Raw genomic sequence first — 14123 nt, 5'->3', positions numbered from 1 at the left:
GACAGCAAGATCAGAATGAAGGAGCACGAGAAAATAGAGAAGTACCAAGAACTGAAGGAACAACTGGAGCAGATGTGGAAGGTAAAGTTCAAAGTGGTCTCATTGGTAAACTGGAAGAGTGCCTCCAGCAGATTCCAGTCACAACATCAGACGTTTTTGTACAGAAGAGTGCAGTCCTTGGAACAGCTGAGATGCTGCACCGAACCCTCAGACTCCCAGGCCTCCGCTGGACGAGCAGAATATTATGTGTGCGTTTGGGGGGAGAGAGATACTTAATACAAGTTTCGTACGTTGATGAAAATCATCATTCAAGGTTTGACCCAGGTGTTCTTAAATTGGGAATAGCTGATCTTTTGTATTCCTGTTAAAAATGGATGAAAATACAATATGAAAATATTCCCTTTTTTTTACTACAGGAACGAGTGAGAGCATTTAAAACTGCAATTAAATACCTTTATTTTCTTCCATTTGAGAAAACTGGGATTAGTGTCATGTTTCTGGTACATACACACGCAAATCTGGTTCACTAAATACCCTTTACCCACAAGTCTTTTAGCTACTGGAGGAAATCTGAGTACCTCCAATAACCCCAAGCAACCACATTCACATGGAGGTTCTTTCTCCGGTGAAACTCCAGTATTGTGTTGTTTACCTACTGTTCAGATTCCACAATCTTTTGTTTAAATGAAACATTCTCTTAAAGGTTTAGAATCTCCCAGTCCAGTCATGCAGTCTAAGTTACAGTTAGAAATTGACTTGCTGTTCTGGTTCTGTCTCAGATCATTGATCCTTTTGTGGAGGTGGAGATGATCGGCCTTCCAGTGGACTGCTGCAAGAAGCAGACCCGAGTGGTCGATGATAATGGTAAGTTTTGCTGCATTTGTGTGCGTGTTTCAGGCACTTCTTTGGCTCAGGATTTATTCACGATCAACTGCCTACATGAACAAGACATTTTCATGCAAAAAAGATATTGCTAGTCATAATGATGTTATGCTAAAGGTAGAAGAATTTCTTCTTAAGAAAGGTGGTTTTAGTTTCATCAGGGATGTTTCTTGAGGTAGTGCATTTCTACAATTCTCACATAAGTTGTATGATTGGTGCTACCGTGAAATAAATACTCCAGACAGATGGGCGAGATTGCATGAATGGAAAGAGGGTTGACATGTTTGACATGCTTTTGAGTCAAGGAATGATTGTATCATCTTAAATGTCCCTCCTGGTTACTCTGTATTATTTGATTTTTGTTAGCAGATGTACCTGTGCTTTTGTTTAGAGCCATGGTTCTCAAACTGTGCTACGTGGACTCCCTCTGGTGGTACACTGAGTCAACAGAACGGACTCATTTTTTATGGTGTAATTAAGTCAGCTGCTTTATTTCAAATAAGGTTAGAGATTACATGAGATTAGACAGACCTGTATTGATCCCTGGGTGCTCCCGTGCTGCTGATCACAGTGTCAGACATAGTGTCTCTCAGCCTGACATACTGCGCAGATCCAAGTGACCAGGCAGTGGTCCACTCACATCCTGCTCAGGTGTGAGTGGACAGGATGCACAAATCAGAGCATCAGGACGGTACTCTTCATGACTGGAAGCCACACCCTCACAAGGCGTTACCCGACACCAATTTATGATTCCTGCTGTGTTCCATTATTCCTGCAGTATAAATCACGCAGGATTGTTTTTATACCGTGTACTCAATGCAGTAAAAACTACACGCTTAAAAAAAAAAGACCACAGGAAAAAAAATGCTGATTGCAGCTCAGCTCCTCTCTGTGTGGAGCTGTCTGGTGAAGAGAGGCACTGTGAAGCAGCTTCTTCTCTCACAAATGTGTTTAAATAAAATCCATAAAAGTCCTGCTCACAGACTGATTGCCAGAGACATCCAGTAAAAAGTCCAGACATCTCCAGTCCACTCACGGACAGTTCGTTCACGCGAGCACATGTGAACAATTAAAACCCTATTACCGCATCTGGCTGTCAAAGGAGGAAAGATAAACTATAACAGAACTCAGAGCGCAGCCCTGCAGCTCCTCACAAGAACAAATATAAACTAGAAGAGAAGTCAGATGTCTGCAGCCAAACTGTGGACTCTGACTTCTCTGAGCAGAGAACCTGCAGGCTGCGTTCTCACCTCTTCTCTGCCACCTGCTGCGCGCACCTGACGCAGAAATTCCTGCGTTGTCATGACGCCACAGGAAGCAACTGGGAGCAGCCCCGGTGTGAAAGGGGCTTAACTCAGCTTCCTCTCGAACACCTGCTTCCTTGTTAACAAGCTGGATGACAACAGATTGTGGATTACCAACACCTGCTTGGATAGCTGTATCACGGTGATAACAGAGACCAAGGTGTGTGAAAACATCCCTGACCCAGATGTTGAGCTATGAGGGGTGATTTGAGAAGATTCAGAATGTTGTTTCCTCAAAATGCAAAAGAATGCGAACCGCACCCTACTTTTTGTGGGTCAGGCCTTGGAAGTAGAGAGACCAGAAGATCCTGGGTTCAAATCCCAGCCTGACTGGAAAATCACTAAGGGCCCTTGGGCAAGGTCTTTAATCCCCTAGTTGCTCCCGGGTGTAGTGAGCACCTTGTATGGTAGCACCCTCACATCGGGGTGAATGTGAGGCATTATTTGTAAAGCGCTTTGAGCGTCTGAGTCAAATGGAAAAGCGCGATATAAATGCAGTCCATTTACCATTTTACAATGCCAACTCAAGATCTCGTTCCATTAAGTTCTGTTGGTGAGCTTGTGACCCCGAGATTTCAGCCACTCAGCTGTGAGAGTTGGGGTCATTCACTTCCAGTTGTCTGCCAGTAATAACACCAGTTTCTACGTGTTTTCTTACATTTTCTGCTGTGGCTTCAGCTAGTTATCCCCTCAAAGTATGTTCAAAGTGTAGTTTGAATGAAGTTATTCTTGATTTTAAATTGTATTCAGGACAAAACTTGACAATATTATTGATAAGAGCATGCAGACTGTCAGCAACTGAGGCGGAAAATCGTGGTCAATGATCAGTAATCATTCATAAAACATGCATAAAAATACAATAAAAGTACACATCATTTGTCATTTAAAAAGGCATCATAGCAAAACTCATAAATATAACCGTATAAAACTCATAAATAGCACAGTAAAAGTCATCAAACACCATAATAAAATCATCAATCAATAAAAACCATAAAATAATTATAGTATTCCTTTGAAGTAATAACACTTGGAGCATTTACCACATGATGAGGGAGGCTGTTCCACAAAGTTACCACTACATATAAAATATTTTCTTGAGTCATATTTGCATATTTGCACCGCAAAAATATATATTTGGGGGGGGTGTTAGTCAGTCCAGTGGCAAAGTGCAGAGATGTGTGTGATATCAGACGGTTGCCAGCCTCACTGCAGCAATTTCTACTTTTTTCCCAGGATTTCAAAGAAATATTGGCTGGCATCATTCTTGGAGATCCTGATATTTTTCCTGAAGAACCACATCCTTTTGCTGAAGAACAAAACTCATTGTTAAGAAAAATTCACATTTTATTTTCAGTCATAAATTATTTTGATATTACTGAGGTATCTCAGTGTGGCAGCGTGGACAGCCTTGTTCCCTCAGATAAAATAGTATTTAGAGTAAAACAAAATCAGTATTTACACAATTGATTGAGTTAATTTTGTAAAATCTATATAAACACAGAAAGGTGAATATATCAATGAACAGAGAACAATAAGATTTCAATAAATTAAAATAAATAGCAACTGTATCCCTGTAGAAGTGTAAACAACAGATTTAGCACCATGTTTTGGACAAGAAAATAATGGACTAGAAGATAAACTCGTCTTTAGGACCAGAACTCAGTTTAAAAAAATAAAAATAAATAAAAAGGTGGTGTGATCGTCTTCCCTTAGCTGACTGAATAAACTGAACTTTAACTGTCTTTTAAAACTTGCCTTGTTGCTAATCGACTGCAAGATCTATATTTTATATAAGATAGATATATAAGGTGTCCCAAAAAATCTACAACATATAAAACACTCGGTTTGACCCTTAAATGCTACAAACTTACTCACTTATGTTTCTTTTTTACTTGCAGAGACGCTGAAGTTTATGTTGATGCCAAGCAAGACTCAGGAAAATGCCAAGATTAACCAAACTACAGCGAACAAAAATGATTGAGTTTTGGCATCAGTCCAAGAGTGTCAAACAGGTCTTTATGTTAGACTGACAAGATGCAGAGCCAATATTGACACTGGAATGAAAACTTCAACCTTTCAGCTTTCTGTCCAGCCATAAATGTATAAAATTATCACTTGTGGATAATTTTACCTCGAATACTGGGGGTACCACCTATGACTGAATGTTGTTATAACAAGGTTATAATATCACCGATTTTCGGGTCAGTCAATAGGAAACATTAAAATCAGTCTCTAATCTTCAGGAGTAAGTTCCACACCTCAAGTCCGACCCCCTCTGTAAAACCGTACAAAATCACATACAACTTTGCACGTTTAAACATTTATTTAACTCAGTCAGGAGTTAAATAACAGCACATATCATAGTCAGGCAATTTGAGGATGATGAATTTCACTGAGCAATTATTATATGACGTTCAGATAATTTGGTTTAGTTGCAGGAATTTAAGAATGAATTTCATCCTAATCAGCAGGGAATTTACTTTGGTATTTATTAACATGAGATGGTTATTGAAGGTGAATAGGATTAAATAAAAGCCACTCTGTTTTTATCTGACACCGTAGCCCGGTCTTACTTGGATGTGCTGTGCAGATCGGTCTCCTTGAGGTCAGGTGCTGGAATCGTCTTGTTTTCAGTTGGTGATCCGTCTGTCACACAGCTGCTTCAGGGACCTTGAGAAAGAGACTGCTGGTTACCATGCCCAGTTGGTTACCGGGAATGCTTTCCGTTGTTAAGCTGTGACTTGCGGCAGTGGTTCAGATCGCTGTTGACGTCTGTCTTTGGAAGCTGGATCAAATCACAAAACTTGATACAAAAATAGTTGACTTTGTAAGAAGAATGTTTGCGAGATGAATTTGGAGTTCAAGAAGAAAAATGGTTTTAATTTGATAAATCGCAAAAGGAAGTTAAATGCGTCTGCACATTTAACTTTACAAAAGTTGAGCAAAAGTTATCTGTAGATAAAAAAGAAGTAGTAATTTGTTGTTGGCGCGCACAAACAAGAAATACGTTTTACACAACACGTGGTTGCAGACAAAGGGCCATAAAAATTTTTGATGGCTAGGCAGCATCTTGAGACCCAAGAAAAGAAGAGGAGAAAAGAAGAGGTTGGCCCGTAAGAGAAGAGAGTGAGTTCCTCAAGGGCACGTGCTTTTAAAGGGTTAAAAGCTCCACCCCCAAGACTTCTGGGTACTGTAGTTTTTTTTTCTGTTTCTTTGTCTAGTTTTTTAATAAATCACTGCCCACTCTTAGATTCCCACTTTAAAACCAAACAAGTCCTGTAGGATAACATTTGTAAATGGTTTTCTGTGGAAATACACACACATCACAATTATATAAAAAACACACTTGATAAACTTCCTACAGTCTATAATCAGAACACAAGATACAATATATAAATCTCATGTGTGAGGTTAAATGATCACATTTGTTTCTTTCTTTTCTGTGTTTTTTTTTTCTCTTGTTACAGCACAAAATACAACTGTTTAAATGTGGTTACAGTTTTAACACTGCGCGAGTTGGTCATATGCCCTTCCCCAATTTGTCCAACAGGGGTCACTCTTGCTCCATGGACCAGAAGGGACTGGGTTTTGGATTTCATTGTAAAATATGATATTTGTCAATCCGGCATCGATTTGAACCAGACAAATTGCAGTGTGCTTCCCAAGTTGATGGTAGTTCGTCTGTATTGTGACCTTTACTGGAATACTGCTGTTAAACATAGTTCTGAAACTTTTGGGAGAAAGTATGTTCTTCTTTTGTTTGTGTTTTTGATGAGAAAGGAGTGGTCAACATCTGGTCTGGGATCTGATAAAGGATTCACACTCTTGTGAGGAATGCACTTTGGGGAGTCTTAAATCCTGGAAATTGTGGGGGTTTATGACACTGAGCCATCCTTTGTTGGCTCGGAGGCTCTCCCTTTGACACTTGGAGATATACCAGGCCTTGCTGTGTTGGGTTCTTCTTTTTGATTAAATTTATGGCCTTTGCTTAATGCAAACTGAGGACGTTGAATGTTGGTACAGCTTTCCACTACAATGCAGACCTTTAGTGACAAGTGACAAAGTTTTTTTAATTCGGCACACAAAATATTCAAATAGAAAAAAATGAACAATTCCACAAACAAACACAGACAAAACTAGTGAGTCCGAAAGGGTGTGGGCTGAAGCAAAGCTTATTAGCGCCCACCCCTGCTAGTACAAGTCCAACAATTCTAATCAGTCATATTTACATAAATATAAATTCACTACTACATGTCGACACACAGACATACACATCAATATACTATTCACTTATAATTATATTTATATAGTACCAGATCATAAGAAAGTCGAATCAAGGCACTTTACGCCAGTAAGGACTAACCTTACCAACCCCCAGAGCAAGCACTAGGCAACTGTGGTGAGGAAAAACTCCCTATAAGGAAGAAACCTCAAGCAGACCAGGCTCTTGGGGGTGACCCTCTGCTTGGGCTGTGCCATATATACCTATATACATACGTATATACTTTACAAACATAAATATATACATAGATATACACAGTCACTTATATACATATACACCTACCCATATCTATATATCTACATACGCATATACATACCCACACATTCAAATATACAATAAGTCCCACTTATAAATTGAACATTCCATATAAATCAAATTATATTTGCTTCTTTATGATACTTAGACATAATTCTTTTTGAGTAGTTTCTTAAATCTCACTAAGGTACTACTCATTCTAACCTCTGTTGAACATTTGTTCCATTTCCTCACCCCAACCACAGACACACAAAAACCCTTTACATTTGTTCTTACTGGTGGTTTCATAAAAATTGCACAACTTCTTAAACTATATCTGGATTCCCTCAATCGGAACAGACTCTGGACATGTCTCGGTAAGGCTTGGTTTTTCGCTCGAAATAAAGTTTGAATTGTAATGTAATCGACCAAATCAATGAATTTTAATAAATTTAAAGACACAAATAGAGAATGAGTTGGTTCACGATATTGTTTATTGCAGATGATTCGTATGGCTCGTTTTTGCAAAAGGAATATTGGATTGGTATTTGATTTGTAAGTGTTTCCCCATGACTCAACACAATATGTCATATATGGTACCATCAGAGAATGATATAAAGTAAGTAACCCTTCTTGCGGCAGTAGGTCTTTGGCTTTATACAAAATGGCTATAGTTTTTGACAATTTTGATTTCACATAATTTGTATGTGGTTTCCAGCTAAGTTTATTATCAATTATAACACCTAAAAATTTATTCTCTGTTACTAACTCAATTTCCTTATTGTTTATAGTTATATTTTTACATTTGGGTGCCTGTTTATTTCCAAATATAATAAATTTAGTTTTCCCAAGGTTGAGTGACAACTTATTAGCGTCAAACCAAACCTTAAATTTTTCCAGTTCTTTCTTCACTATGTCCAGAAGCTGTTCAAGATTTTCACCGCTACAGAACACAGTTGTATCATCCGCAAAAAGGACACATCTCAGTGAACTCGACACCCAACTTATATCATTTATATAGATTATAAACAACAAAGGACCCAGCACTGAGCCCTGCTGCACCCCACATGTGACATCCCTGAGTTCAGAATTTGTATTATTGAATTGAACATACTGAAATCTGCCTTGTAAATAACTAGCTATCCATTCATATGCCAGACCTCTGATTCCATATTTCTGCAGTTTACTTAATAGTATTCCATGGTTAATTGTGTCAAACGCTTTCTGTAAATAAAAAAAAAACACCTATTGTGTATTGTTTATTATCAATTGCAGTTGCTATACTTTCCACAAAGTCCATCAAAGCATGTGATGTAGTTCGAGACCTTCTGAATCCATATTGTTCTTCACAAATGATGTTATGCTTCAGTAAATAATCATTTAATCTTTTAGCAAATATTTTTTCCAAAATTTTGGAAAATTGTGGCAGGAGTGATATAGGTCTATAATTAGAAAATGTGTGTTTGTCACCAGTTTTAAACAGAGGAATTACTTTGGCTATTTTCATTTGAGAAGGAAATTTACCAGTACTTAGTGACATATTGCAAATATAATTGAACGGTTTTACTATACAATCAATAACTTTTTTTAATAAAGCCATATCCAAATTATTAAAATCAGTCGATTTCTTACTTTTTGAACCATGAACCAGATCAAGTATTTCCCTTTCATGAGTACCACCAATGAACATTGAAACAGATTTGTTAAACGTTGAATTATTTACCCAGAAGTTATTAGTTGATGAGTCAATCTTACTGGCAAGCTTTTTACCCACATTAACAAAGTATTCATTAAAGTGTTCAGCAATAGACTCGTCGTTATCAATCATGATGTAGTTGTTACTCTGAAAAAATGAAGGATAATCTCTAGTTACTCTATTCTTTTTTACTATTTCATTTAATATGTTCCATGTGTTTTTGATGTTATTTGTATTTTTGACAAGTAACTCATTATAATATATTTTTTTACTGAGTCTCATGATATTGATTAACTTATTCTTATATGTTTTATACTTACTTTCAGCTTCCTTAGTTCGTAGTTTTATGAATTGTTTATATAGTACGTTTTTCTTTTTACATGCCCTCTGAAGCCCCTTAGTTATCCATGGTTTGTTGCTATATTGATTTCTATATATTTTGTCAACAAATGGACAGTGTTTATTATACAAACTGGAAAAAATGGAGATGAAAGCATCATATGACCTGTCAACATCATCAACAAAAACATCTGACCAATTCTGACTTGATAAATCCTCCCTTAAATTATCAATTGTTTCAGGTGTCACTTTTCTACTCATGAATTTGATATTGCTTCGATACATACAACAACCCTCCAATGCAAAGACTGAGAAAACTGGCCAGTGATCACTGATATCACTGACCAGTAGTCCCCCACTAAGATTACCGGATATAACGTTAGTTAAAATATTGTCAATGAGAGTTGTTGAGTCCATAGTTATTCTGCTAGGATGAATGATGGTTGGAAACAGTCCTAAACAGTACAAGGTGTTTATAAATGAGGTAATTTGTGGATGATTGTGAGGGTTTAAAAAATCTATATTGAAATCTCCACAGACAAATAAATGCTTATTTCTGTTGATTTTGTTGTACATTCCTAAGATAATGTCTTCAAAGGTGTCAATATTTGTCCCAGGAGCTCTGTAAATGAAACTAACAACTATGTTTTTGGAGTTTATAGATGTCATTTCTATGGTAACACATTCCATGATGTTGTCCACTGTAAATGACATGTTGTTAATGAGTTTACAGTTATAATCTGACCTTACAAACAATGCAACGCCTCCGCCCCTTCTCGTCTGCCTATTAACCAGGAACAATTCATAACCATCAAGATATACCAGATCTTTATTATCCTCATTTAACCATGTTTCTGAAATTGCAATAACTGAAAAACGTTTTTTTGGATGTTTTCAAACAATCATTAATAGTGGACAGATTACGAGAAAGACTTCTGCTGTTGAAATGTATAATTGAAAAATTTTCATCATTGATTTTATAATTTTTGAATTGTTCTTCTGTAAAATATTTGCACTGTCTCACAATATTCTCACTGAAAAAGGTATCAGGATCATTTTCAGATTCGAAGGGGTGGTTAGCAGAGTTATTATAATTAAATGTATCTAGACAGAGCTCCTGGGCAGAAATAAACGGATCATTATCCTTAGTCATTATGTCTCTCTTGTCTCCGGGTGTAGATGATGTGGATGAGTGGGTTGCTCCAGTCTGCATCATGGTGCTGTGATGTGTTTGAGTCCTCATACCTATTGTTCATATTTGTCCAGCTCCTCGATGTTCCTTATTGCCATAACTTTTGCTTGTTCTGGTGATCCGTTCAGTTTGATGAATATTTTACAGTTTGAAGTCCATGTGTGCTGGATTTTTCCCTGTTTCTTTAAGAAGCATGCTTTCCTGGCGATGTCGGCATTCCGTTTGGTGAGCTGTTCATTGATGAATACGTTTGTCCCTTTCAGTTTTCTTCCTTGTTTTAACAGTGCTGTTTTGTGTTTTCTGTTGATGAATCTCATGATGACGGTTCGTTTATCACCGTCATTTCTCCGGGGCAGAGGGTGGCACGCTTCAATGTTATTTAAATCCATTTCTATACCTTTAGATAGGAGGAAATCAACAACCTGTTTTTCCACAGAGCTGACCTCCGTTCACTGAGCTCCCCTCCGCTCTCATCTGTTACCGCCCGTGCGTAGGACTGTGGTTTGATGTGAAGACCTGTGATGATGAAGTCGTTAATTCTGGTGTACTGCTCCAATTCAGCCACTCTATTTTCCAGCTGCACCAGACGCCGGTCTTTCTCAGCGTTCTGGAGCCGTAATGCCTTCACCTCCTCCACCAGATCCATAATTGATTTCTGTTGCTGCTTCACAACAGAAATCTCCTCTGATAGAAAGTCCAGAGATTTTTTAATATCGTCACCTTCCTCCGCTGTCAGAACCTTCTTAGGCCCCATGGTCGGCTTATGAGCAGCTTGTCGATCGCCGATGTTAACAGCCTGCGTTGTTTGTCACCGGGATGGATCTGCACTGCGCTGGTGCCGCGCGGCCTCGGTGTTTCCGCGCTGATGGATCCGCGGTGGCTGCACGAGGCCTCGGGGAAGCGGCACTCGTGACGCGCGGCTTTAATGACGCAGCGCGCGGCCTCAGTGAATTCACCATATTGGGCGGGCCTCGGACGTTGTTGCTGTCCAGTCGCGGGGCTAAGTTGCCGGTTGAGGTGGTATTCCCACTGTCCGGGTTGGCAAACACCGGCGTGGCAGATGGCAATTACAAACACCACCTCTGAAAACTCAGGTACAAACTTTTTGCAGCTCGCTCTGACGACACGCAGCTCTGACTGACTGTGACTACAGTGACTTTACACCTGCCCAGAGAATTCTCAAATGTCTTCATTACTGGGATTTATGTTTATTCCCTGGGCTAATGCTAAGCTAGCCATGGGGAAGCTGTATTCAGTACTTTAACGTTTCCTGTAATCCCCCCGGCGGCCCCCTGCACGTCCCAGAATGCACAGCGGTGACACGTTCTCCCAAGTTGAGATGGTTATCTCGAGGAGGTGTAGCACTTGTGATGGACCTCTGCTGTGCCCCGATGTTGTCTTGTTGTCCGTACTTCACCAGGTTTGTTTCCACTGTGAGTGTTGAGCTCCTGACACCAGAAACTCTGCTGAAACCAACCTCCTGTGTGAGCCATGGACTGCGAGACGGCGGGAGATTCACAGCTGTGAAACAGCGAATGATGTTTTCTGCAAGCAACAAAACAAACACCCAGAGAGCATTTTTATTTATTTTTTATTGTGGCAGCTGATTTTAACCACTCCAGCCTAAAGACCGTTCTGCCCAAATTCTACAGGGAGGTGAACATCAAATCAAGGAAGAATAAAACACTGGACCAAATCTGCACAAATGTTCCTGGAGCTTATAAGACTCACTCATCTTGGACAGTCGGACCGCTTGTCCTTGTTCCTGATCCTACAGACCTCTCGTCAGAAGTACAAAACCATGCACCAAGATGGTACTAATTTGGACTGAGGAAGTTTCAACCTTGCAGGACTGTTTTGAAGACACTGAGCTCCACAGAGGCTGCGGTAAGACAGGGCTGATAGTCCTGTCTTACTTCAGGTTCTGCATGTGCACACCGCAAACTCAAAAAAACACATTAAATGTTAACAAACCAGAGACCCTTGTGCAAACATGTACGGGAACTGCTCAGAGCCCCAGTCCACAGCACTGAGATGAGGGGACAGGGAGGAGTACTGTGGCTTTGGAGAAGCGGGTGTGCAAGTCCTCAAGCTTTCATTGAAGGAAACTTCAATGAAAACAACAGCTGTGCCATGTTAAAAGGTGTCAGGAATATTTCTGTATCTAGGCAGATCGGTAATCAGTCCACTGACGCCGCCCTCCTTTATCAGCTAAACATATTCTTCACCTGCTTTGAGGACGGCTCCAGCTCCAACAAGGGACCCGACCAGCCACTCGCTCTCCATACCTATCAGGTAAAGGCAGCACCACCAAAGAGAATGTAGAAGCAACAGCCGAAGCTCCGATGCATTTTAGACAACGGCCACTGGTGGCGCTGTGGAAGCGCTGCCGCCGTCTTGGACTGCGTATGGTAACGTCAGCATTCAGGACAGTGTAATTTAACATACGTTTTTGTCTTGATGGATCATTAATAGGATTTATTTTTGTCATGAGCAGAAAACTGAAGAAAAGATTGATAGCCGTGGTGAATGCTGGGACGGTTATGACAAATAAAATAATTACAGAAAAGACTGTCAGTTCTTAAAATAAGTGATTTTCTTCATATTGGCGGCTGAGAAACGCACCCAGTGTCACATACTATTTTAAGAAAAGCTGCAGCTTTATGCAAGCAATTCTCAGGGATAAAGAGTTAAAGTATTTCTGGATGTCTTCTGTGGATATGTTTTCATCAGCCTATGATTTTGACTCCGGGAGAAAGAACACCAACGGGTCAGATTTAAAAAAAAACTTCAATTACTCCCTGTGTGCTGCCAGCAGTTCTGTTTCAAATGATGCAAACTTTGTTTTAGTTTGTTATAAAAAATTAAAATACAGGAGCTAACAGCAAACATCTGCCTGTCCATTCCGCTGGGAGGGCTATGAAGGCGTGGCCACACAGCCAATACATGCTCACCTGAGCGTACGTTTCCACTGGGTCCGACGCTTGGAAGTAATCTATACATTTACCCCCATAGGGAGCTTGGGTATGATTAAAGCTTCCATCCGACAGGCGAGTGCACGGCCCCAAAATGACTTTACACAACAGCTCAGCTATCTTTCCCAAATTGGTAATTGGACCAGAAACAAAGGCTGGTTGTTTGCTTAGAGGTGAGTCGAGTTCCAGGATCAAGGAGAAGATTAGTGTGCACAGGTGTATCAAGTGACCCTTCTGCACGTAAGAAATTTTTAAATATGTTTTTGGTGTCTTCGTCGTTATATAAGAGCCTGTATGTCAGTGAACTGATTGATTAAGTGCCATGGGATCGATTGCTAATGCTACCACATGTGGAAACAAAAGGCTGACATTCAGGAGCAGCAGTGGTTTTATGTGTGGGTTCACATTCACCTCATTAGCCAAAAACTTATAGCATATCTGTACCACATGTTCATCTGATATGGACTACGTGGCGTATCAAACAGCCACTCAAAACCTGATCGTGATTTCACTTGCTTCTGGTTTGAATTGTAATGTGGTTCATATATTTTTTCATACCCCCACACAGTAAATGCCACAATTATAGCAATAATTGTCAGAATCATCAGCAGAGTGTGCACTTTGCACCCTGCTCTAGCAGCAAATCTTTCCATAGCTAAAACAGTCTTTGAGCAGCCTGTTGATATGTCTCTTCCTCTCTCTCTTTTTTTTTTTTTTTTTTTTTTTTTTTTTTTAGTGAGAGAGACAACAGTTTTGCTCTTGGAGATATCTTCTTTCTTTGGTGACAGTTCAGAATTTCAGTTCGACAGTTCTGGGCTTAGGGACTGAAGGTGACAGTTCAGAGTCTCAGTCCAGCAATTCAGGTTTTGGGGACTGAGGGAATCAGGAACTATTTTTATGTTGTTTCCCTTCAGATGTAATGCATAAATCTGTACCATCATCAGTATATGTAAAGCATGCTGCAAATGGAAGTAAAATAATGTGTCATGTGCTCTGCCCTGTGTCCTGTTCTTGACGTTTCTTTAAACGCAGGTACACAGGATTGGAACAGGACTTCCTCGTCTCCTGTTCTCAAAGACTCATATTCATCAGCTTCTCTTCCTGGTGTGGTCACCGTCTGCTTCCGTGCTCTATTTCAAGCTTGTAGTCTGCCTGCTTCTCATCCTAGCTTGTGTTGATAGGATTTTTTCTCAGCTTTAACTGGTTTCCTCGTCTGCTT

At 39.7% G+C, this 14123-nt stretch overlaps 1 protein-coding gene across 1 annotated transcript in view; it reads left to right on the top strand.

Moving 5' to 3' along the window:
* The window catches only part of LOC117513126 (1-phosphatidylinositol 4,5-bisphosphate phosphodiesterase eta-2-like), a 667318-nt gene that overhangs the window by 487630 nt on the left and 165565 nt on the right, over positions 1 to 14123 (top strand). The window contains exon 17 of the mRNA XM_034173461.1: positions 780 to 864. Coding sequence (XP_034029352.1) covers positions 780 to 864 — 85 coding nt within the window. The remainder of the gene's footprint in view (positions 1 to 779; positions 865 to 14123) is intronic.

This window comes from Thalassophryne amazonica, chromosome 6, assembly GCF_902500255.1.
Source record: "Thalassophryne amazonica chromosome 6, fThaAma1.1, whole genome shotgun sequence".
Lineage (NCBI taxonomy): Eukaryota > Metazoa > Chordata > Actinopteri > Batrachoidiformes > Batrachoididae > Thalassophryne > Thalassophryne amazonica.
The sequence above is the reverse complement of the archived record's forward strand: the minus strand, read 5'-3'. Positions and strand labels throughout refer to the sequence as shown.